A 13159-nucleotide genomic window follows, 5' to 3' on the forward strand; every position below is an offset into this window, starting at 1 on the left:
ATCACAAACCTTAATTGTAATCATCAAAACATAGAGATGCAACCACTGATCAAACCTTGATCTTACAGGTACATTTTCTCCCATGACTTCTTCCATGTGTGGTTGTACTAACTGTTGGTCCTCTGCTTGAGCAAATATTTGGTATCTATTTCCTCCTTTAGCTACCAAGGGTATAGTAGATTGGGTCCCATCCTCTGCCGTAAATATTGGTGTACCTCCCATGGGCGATGGCTGCTCAAAATTTGTCTTGAACTACGGTGTTGGTAAATTCTTGATGGGCCCGTCAATGATTGCAACCTCCTTCCGCATTCATTTCTTGGTTTGTTGGGCCATGGTGTGATCTAGGCCAACATCTGGGGCCATGGCTCGTGCCTTAAACTGCATGGGTGCAGTTGTAGAATGTTTCAACTGTTTCATTAGAACGGTAGCAGGTTTTGATTTGTTACCTTTACCGTTTCCCTTCTTTTGCTCCTCCAATAAAGGCTTTTTATTTCCCTTATTAACCACCTCTGTTACAAGCTCCTTAACTGCATCATTTTTCTTCTGATTTGAATTCAAATTCAAATTATCCTTGACTTTCTTCTTTCGTTTATCAACGACTAACCACTCCCCATGAGCTAATTCAGGGCATTTAATTAACGGTTTCGGCAGTTGTGCTGGAATTACGGCTGGATTCACGCCCCCCTGCCCCACGACGTCCACAGGACGCGGTAGGGTTTCTAACGCTAGGTTCTGGCCCGCAGCCGCCGGTATCCCCGACTCCCCTCCTCCCGGAATAGAAGCCTTCTGTGGCACAACCATGGCTGCCTGGTCTCCACCTGGCCCAGGTTTTGCAGACGACACAGGCATGGTGCAATTGCGAGCCAAATGCCCATAGCAGCCGCACTGGTGGCAGAGGAGGTGTAAACCCTCGTACTCTATCTGGTACCATGTCCCTTCAAGGCCAACCACTCCTAGCACAGGTTTAGTGAGATCAATCTCGACACAGATACGAGCGTACTTGCCACATTGTATATCATTCGTGTTGAGATCAATCTTGATAGGAGTTTCTACGGCTGATGCTAAAGTAAGCAAGATATTCTTATCACAAAACTGAAACCCTAATCCTGGGATGCGAATCCAGACCTTTGTTGTACTTATCTTTGAGTTTGCTGCCACAAAATCCCGCGTCCATGGCTTCACCGCCAAGTAGTGGTCATAGATGAGCCATGGTGCCCCTGATATAGCCCTCGCCTTATCCTCAGCCTTGTCGAATTTAACCAAGAAATATCCATGATGGACATCCCGTATCTCATAACCTCCGGTCAGCTTCCACATTGATTTGAGCTTCTCACATAGTGCTCCGTAGCCTATATGCTTGCCCAACAGCTTCACCACCAAGCAATCCTCCCAGGGCTTGCAAATTTCCCTATACATGGTAGGCTCTATAGAGAACATGGGGAAGGACGTATTGTTCTCTGCATAATCCATCTTCATGACACCCTTCGTGACTAAGTTTACAAACTCCTCAGTCTCGCTTGCTTTCCTCGCTCCAAGCACTTTCTCTTTGAAAGTCGGTTTCCTGCCCAAGTTTTCCGGTGGCTTACCGGCCGGTGGAGCACGCTGTTGCTGCGCACCACTACCCTCGCTCTCAACCTCCATCTAGTTTAACATTTGATTTTTGCGCAATGTGAATGAAAAATACTTATGCAAGCGTTTGATTAAATTCATAATTTACTTATAAATTTTTTTTCATTTATTTTTATAAATTGACAACATTTTTTTTTGTTTCCATGGTATCCCCACAGTAAGCAACCATAAGACTAATCACTTTGAGTATCGGAGATCACATTGAGTAAGTAAACATCTCCCAACAAATCTTTCTCCATACAAACCGCTCAATGATCGAACCGTGAACTAGATGCTTAAGGAGCTCAACTATCTACAATATGTGGTAGATCTTTTTGGTGACAATATTTATTTGTGAGTAAATGCGTATACATACTTATATGTTATTTTAAATTTATTTCCCTCTTGAACCCAAGTAATTGTTGGTTCAAGTAATACATGCTTAATCATTCCCCCTTGAGCAAGGTCTTGAAATTCGAGTATGTTTTTTTTCTTTTCAGAAAGTGAAAATATATATTAATAAATCAAGATATGAGAGAATGCCTCTCGAATAGGAAAGCCAAATGCAACTGATCTGCTTCAGAAAAAAAGGCAAATCATCAAAAAGACCAAGACAAAAATATCCAAACAGACAAAAGAGAACAAACCTAACAGCCCAAGCAAAAATCACCCTAAACAACACCAAAGCCCAAAAACAAATAAAAGACCTAGGAAAAAAACACTCGATCCCGCAAGCAGGATCAAACCAAAGAACCAAGCACCCAAAACAAAGCACCAAGACCACTAAGAACCTCCATATAACCTCGGATGGTTAGCTATGAGATGATCAACATAGCTCTGAATGACTTCATAATCGTTCCCATTGAAAACAACTCCAACCTGTTTGGCAATTATAAAATCCCTCCTAGCTCTCGTCATAACACCAACTGACCCCAATGCCTCAGGAAGAATTAGCGACGACTCCAAAGCAAGAACCTCAGGCACCGGGGTCCCCGAGTCCAAATCAGTACAAGCTCCCACAACCTTCTTCTGCTTACCTCTTGAAGAAAGTTTCTTTGGTCGGCCTCTCCCCCGACGCACGACCCCCTTAGAAGCTCTCTAAGGCCCTTCCTCCACACCCGCAACATCAAAGGGATCTTGGGAAGGAAGAAGTTCTCGCCGTCTATCGAAGAAACCCCAACCCTGTGTTCTACTTCCGAAAAACCCCCAAAACCACAGCTTGAAGACCAGGTTTCCGAAAACAGATCAGCAACGGGGAATCCATCCTCCATCGAAACAGATGAGGAGGTCAAGACCATCCTCACCTACGACGAAAGAATTAACCTTACACTAGTGATGTACTGTTCATGTCTTGAACATGATTGTCTAATTATGTAATATAAGCACTAAAAAATACATTTAATTAAACTATTTTTTAAACTCACCTTTTTCCAATATTTTGGTTTCATGCTTAGGTGTGTTGTTGTTGTGTGCATCTCACATGAGTATATTCCCTTGTTTTTTTCTTAAAAAATGAAAAAACTTTAGTTTTGTTGAATAAAGTATCTTCCATTTGAAAGCACCTTTCTCTCGCGCACTCCACACAAACAGTGTTTAGTGATAGTGTCAAGAACAACAAATTACCTATTTATTCACCAACTCCCTCACCAACCCAAACCTTGCTGGTGGCGGATACTCCGAGGGATCCATTTCCAATTCATTCTCCCCATAAAGGACCCCCCACACACACACACGACACAATCGTGCTCTCTCCTCTCCATTTCACTCTCCTTCAGATCCCGAAAATGCAAACCGCGGCGGCGTTCTCCACCTTCTCCCCCTCCCTCCCCCACCGCAACCTCCACCGCACCAACCACCTCCGGCGACCTTCCTTCTCCGTCCGCCTCTCTTCCAAACTCACCGACGGCGGCGCAAATCCAAATGGCGCCTCTTCTTCTTCCTCATCCTCCTTTCCTCGCCGATCCTGGCACCTTGCGAATTCCTCTCCCTTCAAGTTCAGACCTCTCGCCTCTGATTCATCGCCGCCTAAAGCCGCTTCCTCCGTCCCTGACAGCGCCGGCTCCGCTGAACCTTCTTCGTCCTTGATGAAAACTCTCCAGCTTGGTTCCTTGTTTGGCCTCTGGTACCTCTTCAACATCTACTTCAACATCTACAACAAACAGGTAGTAATTTATGTTGCTTCTCGCGAGATCTATTTTATTTCTATTAATCTTTTCGATCATGTAATTTATGTTCTCAGTGTCGATTTTAGCTGTTAATCTTTCGAATCATGTAACGTTTTTATGTTGCTCGTTTATGTTGTGTAATTTGAGTGTTAATTTGTTCAATCATGTTATGCTTGTTTGTGAAAAATGATGTAAGAAATTGGCAATGCCTTGTGAGGATTTGAGTGTGGAGTTTTAACCTGGTGCGGTTATCGGTCCGTGTTTGTTTTCGAATGCAGGTTTTGAAGGCGTTCCATTACCCGGTAACCATTACTGCGGTTCAATTTGCTGTTGGGACTGTCCTTGTATCGGTGATGTGGGGTTTAAACCTCTATAAGAGGCCAAAGCTCAGTGGTGCCCAGGTATTTTGTTGTGACTTTGCTCGATTAATGATACACGATTCTGTTATGTGCTGTTGGTGATGTGTGTGTGACTGTGTGTTTTGTTTTGGCAGCTTGCAGCAATATTGCCATTGGCCCTGGTGCATACTTTAGGGAACCTTTTCACTAATATGAGTCTTGGAAAGGTTGCTGTGTCATTCACTCACACGATCAAAGCCATGGAGCCTTTCTTTTCTGTGATCCTTTCTGCCATGTTCCTTGGAGAGGTTAGAATACTGTTTATTTCGGCACTGAAATCTGGCATTGCTGCTTTTGATTTACCTAAAGTAGATTTGTTGTGATTACTTATACCTGGAATAATTCTTACAAGTTGTTGGTGTGTATAGCATAACGAATAAAAAGTTCACGATATTATTAAATTAACTTTAGTACAAAGACCGACAAAATTAACTTTAGTACAAGTTTTGATGTTCTTGTAATTTCCCTCCGGTCCTTTTTATAAGAAAAACTTGGACAAAATCACACAAACCAAGGAAACTAATATTTTTTATAAAATTAACTACTATGCTTAATTCCAATGATGTTTTTTCCTTTTTACAAGAACAATCATGCTAATTACCATAAATGTTGATCATACCTATTGGGTGCTTGCAATTTCCCTCCATATTTTTGTATTGGGAATAAGTCCCTTTGCATTGGTATTGATTATTTGACTTAATTTTATAAGAGTGTTTCTTATAAAAAGGACCAAGAAAAATCTCCAAAGTGTTTCTTATAAAAAGGACCGGAGGGAGTATTATTTTTGTGCCTTGAGCTATTCATTGGTGGTGTCTATCGATACTAGAATAACTTCTTGTAGTTTGTCTAATTTGATAAGTACTGTACTGGCATATTTCTTGAATAGTTGTCTGTGATTACCATGTAAAATGTATTGTAACTGGTGAGAAAAAAATAAATAACCATTTAACACATTGTGAATTAATGTTCTCAAATCTTAATCCCTTGTTTCACATTCTTTAGAAACCTACGCCGTGGGTGGTTGGTTCCCTCTTGCCTATAGTTGGTGGAGTTGCGCTGGCATCTCTTACTGAGGCCTCTTTTAATTGGTAAGATCTGCTCTGTGTTTTATCCCTTCTAGAGGAAGAGGAGAGGGAATGTAGCTTGATTTGAAAAGAAAAGGTTTGGTCATGCTAATTCTAACATGCTTTGGTGGAATATTATACAGGGCTGGATTTTGGAGTGCAATGGCTTCCAATGTGACCAATCAATCTCGTAATGTTCTTAGCAAAAAGGCCATGGTTAAGAAAGAGGTAATATGATCTTTGAAGACTTCCAAATGTTTTGGGTATATTGCATTTTGATATTATTTTTGCATTTCACCAATAACTAATTTTTTGTTCTTCTCAGGATTCTATGGACAACATCACTCTCTTCTCTATAATAACAGTAATGTCATTCTTCTTGTTAGCACCCGTGGCTGTCTTCATGGAGGGTGTTAAATTTACCCCTGCTGCACTGCAGGCTGCTGTAAGTATCTTGATGGTTTAGTTGATAGGATTGCTGTTATATTAGGCATAGTAAAAAGATCTACTTATGTTTAAGTTGCTATTTGCTAATATGTTAATGCATGACAGGGGGTAAACGTCAGACAACTGTACATCAGATCTCTTCTAGCTGCACTCTGTTTCCATGCATATCAGCAAGTGAGTTTTCTTCTGCTATGCATAATTAGGAGTGCTAGCAACACAGTCTTTTGAACACGCACACACACACACTCTCTCTCTCTCACTTCTTATGATTGGTCTATTTACAAAATAGTCAACATATTTCTCACTTATTTTAAAATGTGTTGACTTTTCAAAAATTAAACCATCACATTGAAGTGTGTTAGGTGTGAGTGTGGTTGTACATTTCTCATGCACAATTGTCCCCCTTTATTTATTTCATTATTTTTTGGGGGGATGTATTCAAGTTGTTAGAACCTGGTTAGGTAGGGGGATTGATTGGTGGTCTAATGGAAGATTGAACAGTCAAAATCATCCTCACACCCATTCAGAGATATTGGGGCTAGTGACAGTTGAGCTACAAGTTTGTTGGCTATTTAAGAGTGTTTCTTATAATTCTTTGGCATTTTATTTTTTTATACTAGATTAAACATAAATAATAGTTACTTAGTGGAATCAAAGTTTGTACAATCTATGTTATGTCACTCCAGAAGGGTTTTGGCGTTCTACATGCTCTGACAGTCTTGTCGACAGTATGATTGCTAGTGTGGTGGGCTTCAATCACTGTTAAAACGATTTTGCATTATCACAGCAGTGTTTTCTTATATGCTCTTGACCATTATAATGGAAAAGATTACTGGTTTATCATCAGACTTGTGCTAAAATCTATGCCTTTGTATCCAACCAGAGCAAAATGCCGACATGAAAACCAGTAGTTGGATAGTTGGAGCTTTTTGACATGTGACCATCATTAAAGAGATAAATGAATGAAAGAGAGAGCAAATTGATGAATAGGGAGTCTAATTGTTGCTACAAAATTATTAGGGCCGCATACAAAGTATTACGCACACTATAATTTTAGCATGGTTCCCTTCTGTCAATAACTGCCAAAGGTTCTATACTCTATGATATAGCAATGATTTTCTGTAAATGGGCTTGCAGGTTTCTTATATGATATTGCAGAGGGTATCACCTGTAACCCACTCGGTGGGCAATTGTGTGAAGCGGGTTGTGGTCATTGTGAGCTCTGTTATCTTCTTCCAGACACCTGTCTCTCCTGTGAATGCCATGGGTAAATTTGCTTCTTTCTGGTTTCAACTGCAAGAAAATTGAAGATATTTTCTTTAAATTTTTCAAAACCATCCCATATTCACACTGATGGGTGAAATTGTTGCTATTGTTTTGTTTTTTTATTCAGGGACTGCTTTAGCTCTTACCGGTGTTTTCCTCTATTCAAGGGTGAAGCGAATTAAACCAAAGACAGCTTAATTTTGCTTGGTAAAAAATTTCTAGTTGCATCACAAAAGCTAAATAGCTGCAATTCTGAATTTCTTTGTAGGTTAGATAGGGAATATGATGAGGATTACTTTTTCTGGCCGTGTGCCATGCTTTCTTTAGTTTTTTTTTTGCTTTAAAGTTACTTTGTGGAATTTTTTTATCATGTCTTTTTGATTGCCTGTGGTTCTGTTCAATCAAAAATTTATCCACTCGAATTTTGCTTAAACACCACATCAAGGTGTGTTAATGTACCACTATGCTTATAAACATATATGTATTCAGCTATTGAATTGGTAAATGCAAATTCTGTGCAAGTTTTGGTGTGGGTAATCTATCAAAGTAACGTCACTGACGCAATATTTTCACAGACTGACCTGTGCATAAATTGCAAATGTGGCTACATCTGAGTCCTGGTTATCTTGAACTTTGTTTAAGATACTGGCACTACTTTATAGTGGGAGATTGTTACAATCTTCTCAATGTGAAGTAAAAGTAAAACTACGCGACCAAGCTAGTAACAATCTTCCACTATAAAGTTAGATATGACTAATACAACAAACTTTTAGATGTTCTACAAATACCTCAAGATGTGCGCGTAAAATTAACATTTCAAGCTAACCTGATAGTTTGAAACTAACCTATATTTGGAGTATTCGAGTCCAAAGCTTGAATCTGCAATCTTAAAATATATGAAGACCTTGTCTTCTCCTTATTCTTCGAGAGGATCTTTTTCTCTCTCTCTCTATATATATTAAAGAGGATTTCTCTGGATGCATTTGGCTCTCAATCCTCAACTCTGATTATAACAGATTTGGATAACAAAGGTTTTCTTACCACCCACTGTGGACTTTAACTTTATTTATAAGAAAGTCCGGATAAATCATCATCATTTATAAGAAAGTCATATAACAAAATATTTTTCTCTACTAGATGTGGGACTTCTAGGGAACTCTGAAATAAGGAGAAACCTAACAAATATTCCCTTTTCATCTTAATTGATCAAACCGGCTTCCATGCAGTATTTTCAAATCTTGATTGTGATTGTCTTAGTCATTGACACGACCGCCATTGCACAGTAATGTTGTAGTAATAAAAAGTATCGATCTGAGTTGTTACTACCTTGCTATCGATTAATTACAAGTTCAATTATCAAAATACAATAAAGAACATAGTGGAGGATGAAGAAATAAGCAAATAGCAACTGGAAAGATGAAGAGATATAGAAGCAATTCTAGAGATTGGGTTCACTATATTTGATGATAATGATTTCGTAAGTCTTTTCTCTTAAAATGCTAAATTAGCTCTTGAAGATAATTATCCTTATTTGAATGCACACATACCAAGTTGTGGCTTGTAGAAGAAGAAATGATACCAAGTTGTGCCTTGTAGAAGAAGAAATGACTTGCAGTAGAAGAAAAATTAAAGGGGGCTAAATATGAAGTTAAGTACATCGAAACATTAAGAACCAATTGAGTATAACATCACAAAACTTGGTGATACTCAAGTTGAGTACAAGTTCATTTTAGAATAAAATTACAGTCTACTACCTTCAACTTTGCTCGTACGACACTAAACTTCATTCTTCTTCAAAATTTAAACTCCCCCTTCCCTTTCAACTTTTTCGATAGAATATTAGAATCCGTCGCAAAATTCATGGCTAAAATTGTTCATGAATAACAGAGACGTAATTAGTGACAAATTTTATAAAAGAATTTTTCCCGTCATAAAAATAGTCGCTGATTTACAAATTGACAACTTTAGTGGTAAAAGATCAACATTAACGAAGAATTAAGTTTTCATCTCCAAACTTCGTTGCTAAAATAAATGGATTTAAGTTAGTGATGATATTTGCGACAAAAAACATTGCTGTATAAAATTTGTCACTTATTCTATCACTATTATTCATTGGCCAAGATTTTGTGTCGATATTGATATTCCACCGCAAATGTTAAAAGAGATGAATGAAGTTTAGATTTTGGAGAAGAATGAAGTTTAGTGTCATATGAAATTTTTTTTTTGAAAGTGGTCATATGGGTAAAGTTGAAGGTAGTGGAGTCTAATTTACTCTTTATTTTAACATGTTATGCATGGTACTTATCCGGTCATGTGTAAAACCTTCTTATTGAGAACCCAATAAAATCCCGTCATTTATTCTACCCTACCCAATTGATCATGTATAAAGCTTATCCTAAAGGGCGAGGATGAGTTTCGGGCTCGTTTGGTGGTCAGGATAGGATAAGAGGAGGATATTAATTGGATAAGGACATGATATGATAAGAGCAGGATAGACTCTTATCCTATCCTGCGTTTGAGGTGAATATGATATTGATAAGATTCGATAGAACCAACGAAAATTGAGTAAATGGTCATTTTGGTCGCTGAATGTGTTCACTTATGGCAGTCCAGTCCTCATACTTTGAAAATGGTCTTTTTTGGTCCCTGAATGTGTTACCGTCGGTCAAGTTGGTCCTTGGTTGTTAGAGATGTCAATATGGGTTCCAACCCGCGGGCCAGCTCGACGGGTTGGCTAAATGAGCCGGGTTGGATTGGTTAAATTCCAGCTCAAAAAGAACTTGGGTTAGGGCAACCCGGCTCGTTTAACCCGCGGGTTAGACGGGCCAACCCGCGGGTCAAGCGAGCCAACCCGTCGAGTTAGAGTTATTTTTTATTAAAAAATTTATTTTATTTCTCTTTAATTCCAGGTTAGTTTTATGGATTAATTTTAGATAGAAAAATATAAATTTTAATTTCTTTTATTTTGAGTCAATTTTTATGTTTTATTTATTGTTATTATATTTTTTTATCTCATTTTAAATGTGACAGTAAAATAATTGTGTTCTTATATCCTGTAAACTAAATTCTTTTTCTATATTGCAAATGTGAGATAAAAATAATTGCGTTGATAAACCTCTTTTTTATGAGTTGATACCAATTTCTATAAATATTTTTTTTGAAATTTTTTTTATAGCATTTTAAACATTTTCTAATCCAATTTCTCAATTTTTTATATTTATTTCACTCAACCCGCGAGCCAGCCCGCCAACCCGCGAGCTCGTAGCGAGCCGGGTTGGGTTCATATTTTCCTGGCTTGTTAAGACCCGGGTTGACACAACCCAACCCGTTTTCAACCTAACCCATACGGGCTGACCCATATGGGCCGGGCTGGCCCGTATTGACAGCTCTATTGGTTGTGTTTTCTGTTCGTTCCTGCGACGGAAAAGACCAAATGGCGTTTTTTACACGTTGGCATCCTACGTGGCTCCTTCTTCATTTCCCCTTCGAAACTTCACTGTCAAACTAGTCCTTGGACATGTGTCGACCCTTTATCTTCTTCCCCAATGTGATTTGCATGCAATCTACATCTCTTCACCAAAACGATAACCACCAAGCTTTACCATACATTGCAATCTTCACTCTTCGCCATAGCCATAACCACCAAGCTTTTTTGCAGGACAAGATTAACACAGATGGACCAATAACTTTTTGACTACCAATCCCAATTACAAACCAGAAAGAGGTATAAATACAGTAGAGATTGAAATCACCTTCCCAACTCAATTCTTACAACTTTACCAATAAGATATCCAATAGCATAGGAATTATTGCGCCAGTCCCTCCCATCGAGTGTAGTAGCATATTCCTCCCAGCATGAGGACCTTGATTTAATATACCAAACATTATGACAGTAGTCCAGCAAAACATGAGACTCCAAACTGAATCAAATACTCTCATCAAAGTAACATTTAAATTCCTTCATACCTGGCTTTATACATAGAAATCACTCAGAAACCACATGTCTCTTTTTTCAATTACGTGACCACCTCACCAAATAGGCTTACTCTCCAAACTGAATCAAATAATCTCATCACAGTAACACTACTACATTCTTCCATTTCCTCACTCTAAGTTAGAACTTGGAAAGGGGGAACTATTTTCATCAATTTCAGGTTTTCCCCATTTCCAAACCCTAGCGTTCCTCGGTCTACCTACACTGGCATGGCACGTGCACCGCCGTCAAACTCAGCATCCTCCTTGGCCCTCACCGTCAAACTCGCGCCACTACAAGAACCTCCTTCTCTTTGGCTTTTTCTCTCCTTTGAGGAAGTGCTAAGGCTGATGTAGGGGCAGTGATGGTGGTTGAAGGGGTTGCTTTTTGTGTTTGTTCTGGAGAATGGGACTGAAGGTGGGGACTAGTTTGACAGTGAAGTTTCTAAGGGAAAATGAAGAAGGAGCCACGTAGGATGCCAACGTGTAAAAAACGGTGCCATTTGGCCTTTTCCGTCTAAGGGATGAACGGAAAACACAACAAAGGACCAACTTGACCGACGGTAACACATTCAGGGACCAAAAAAGACAATTTCCAAAGTACTCATGAAAAATGTATCAAATTTTCCTTTAAAATACAAAATTCATAATATTCATAAACTGATATCCTATCCTATCAGGATAATTTCTATCCTAACTCCCCCCTCAAGATAACTTTTACACATAATAGACAGGATAAGATAAGGGACAGGATATTGTTATTCTATTATGCTGGCGCAACAAACAACATACAACATATTACAGCAAGATAGGATTATTGATATCTTATCATGTCTGCTTATCATGTCCACCAAACGGGCCATTTAAATCCACCAACCCGTTTTTACCTTCCGTGTATATTATAAAGAGAAAACCATAAATAAATTTGAAGAAAAAGAACAATCCACCAACCTGCATCAGTGCTTTGCACATGCTGAAGCTCAGGCTCTCTTTAGGTTTGATGCTGCTGAGCCTCTTACCAGTATAATTTCTTGTTAAACTTGTTTCTTCTGAATTGGAACTATTACCAATTTATGTTCATTTTAACTTTCCATTATTGTGATTTCAGACCATAGTTTACCAAGTTACTACAACAGATGCATTTGTGAAAAACCACTCACAACACTTGGTCTTCGCTTTCATGCGATTTGAGTATGCAAGGAAGCTTTGGAGTACAAAAGCATTTAGTATTTAATTCCATCCCAGAAAAAATGAAAAATCATTTCCACACCACATAATCTATCAATCATAGAACCAAAACAAGTTCATTCAATTTTTAGATGGAGGGATTGTTCAAAAAAAAAATTAGATGGAGGGAGGTTATATCCTTTGCAGGATCGATCCCTCACCTGCATGTGCCTCAATTATTGCCAATTAAGTTAACATTCGAGTGATAAAAATCCAAAAAATTAAAAAGAGGAAAATGGATACAGAAACCAATATCTTATCATTATTTATACTAATGGTAGACTTTCAATATTAGCTAGCTAGTAAAATTAAAATCTCAATTAAATCATGGAAGAAATCAAACCAATATAAAAAAGGAATTAAATAAAATCTAAAATATATCATCAGTCATCCAATAATTATTCTAAACTGTGATGAAGATATTATAAAAATTATTCTATATATATTTCATAAGAAAACGAAGTATAAAATAGTAGGGGACTGGGGAAAGAACTTGGTGTCACATACCAAGGGAATGAGGAATCTTTGATTGATAGAATTCAGGCTATGGAACAAAGGGATGTGGAGAACCTGGCAGCTAATACAAGCCAAAGAGGGGAAGAGGCATATAATCCATGAGGATACTTACCTACAATATCAGAGGTTTGGGGAATAGTGTTAAGTGGAGAATTATCCGTGAGCTGATTATTAAGGAAGAGGTGAATTTCGCCTGCTTCCAAGAAACCAAGTTGGAGACCATTGATGTGAGGTTGTGCAAATCACTTTGGGGGGATGATTTATTTGAATGGACCTTTTTACCAGCAATTAACAGAGGTGGTGGCTTGCTTTGTGTGTGGGACAGAAGCACCTTCAAACTGATTCAGGAGCATATAGGCAGGGGATTTATTTGCTTACGAGGAGAGTGGGGGGAAGATGGTTTGCCTTGTATTTTTACCAACTTCTATGGCTCCTGTACTATGCATGAGAAGATTCAACAATGGGAAGAACTTGTTACTCTAAAGACCAGCTTTCC

The 13159-nt window shown here is 38.5% G+C and overlaps 2 protein-coding genes across 2 annotated transcripts; one reads left to right on the forward strand and one right to left on the reverse strand.

Moving 5' to 3' along the window:
• Positions 1–309: 309 nt before the first annotated feature.
• Positions 310–1641, reverse strand: LOC130733752 (uncharacterized). The gene has a single exon (XM_057586015.1). It carries the CDS (start codon positions 1639–1641, stop codon positions 310–312), a length of 1332 nt encoding a protein of 443 aa, XP_057441998.1.
• Positions 1642–3201: 1560 nt separating this feature from the next.
• LOC130734505 (triose phosphate/phosphate translocator, non-green plastid, chloroplastic-like) lies at positions 3202–7469 on the forward strand. The gene is made up of 9 exons (XM_057586954.1): positions 3202–3770; positions 4052–4174; positions 4267–4419; positions 5174–5259; positions 5379–5463; positions 5561–5680; positions 5788–5856; positions 6820–6949; positions 7076–7469. The coding sequence occupies exons 1-9, from the start codon at positions 3393–3395 to the stop codon at positions 7144–7146; spliced, it is 1215 nt and encodes a 404-aa protein (XP_057442937.1). The 5' UTR covers positions 3202–3392; the 3' UTR covers positions 7147–7469.
• The last annotated feature ends 5690 nt before the right edge of the window (positions 7470–13159 follow it).

The sequence above is a fragment of the Lotus japonicus genome, chromosome 1 (genome assembly GCF_012489685.1).
Source record: "Lotus japonicus ecotype B-129 chromosome 1, LjGifu_v1.2".
NCBI lineage: Eukaryota > Viridiplantae > Streptophyta > Magnoliopsida > Fabales > Fabaceae > Lotus > Lotus japonicus.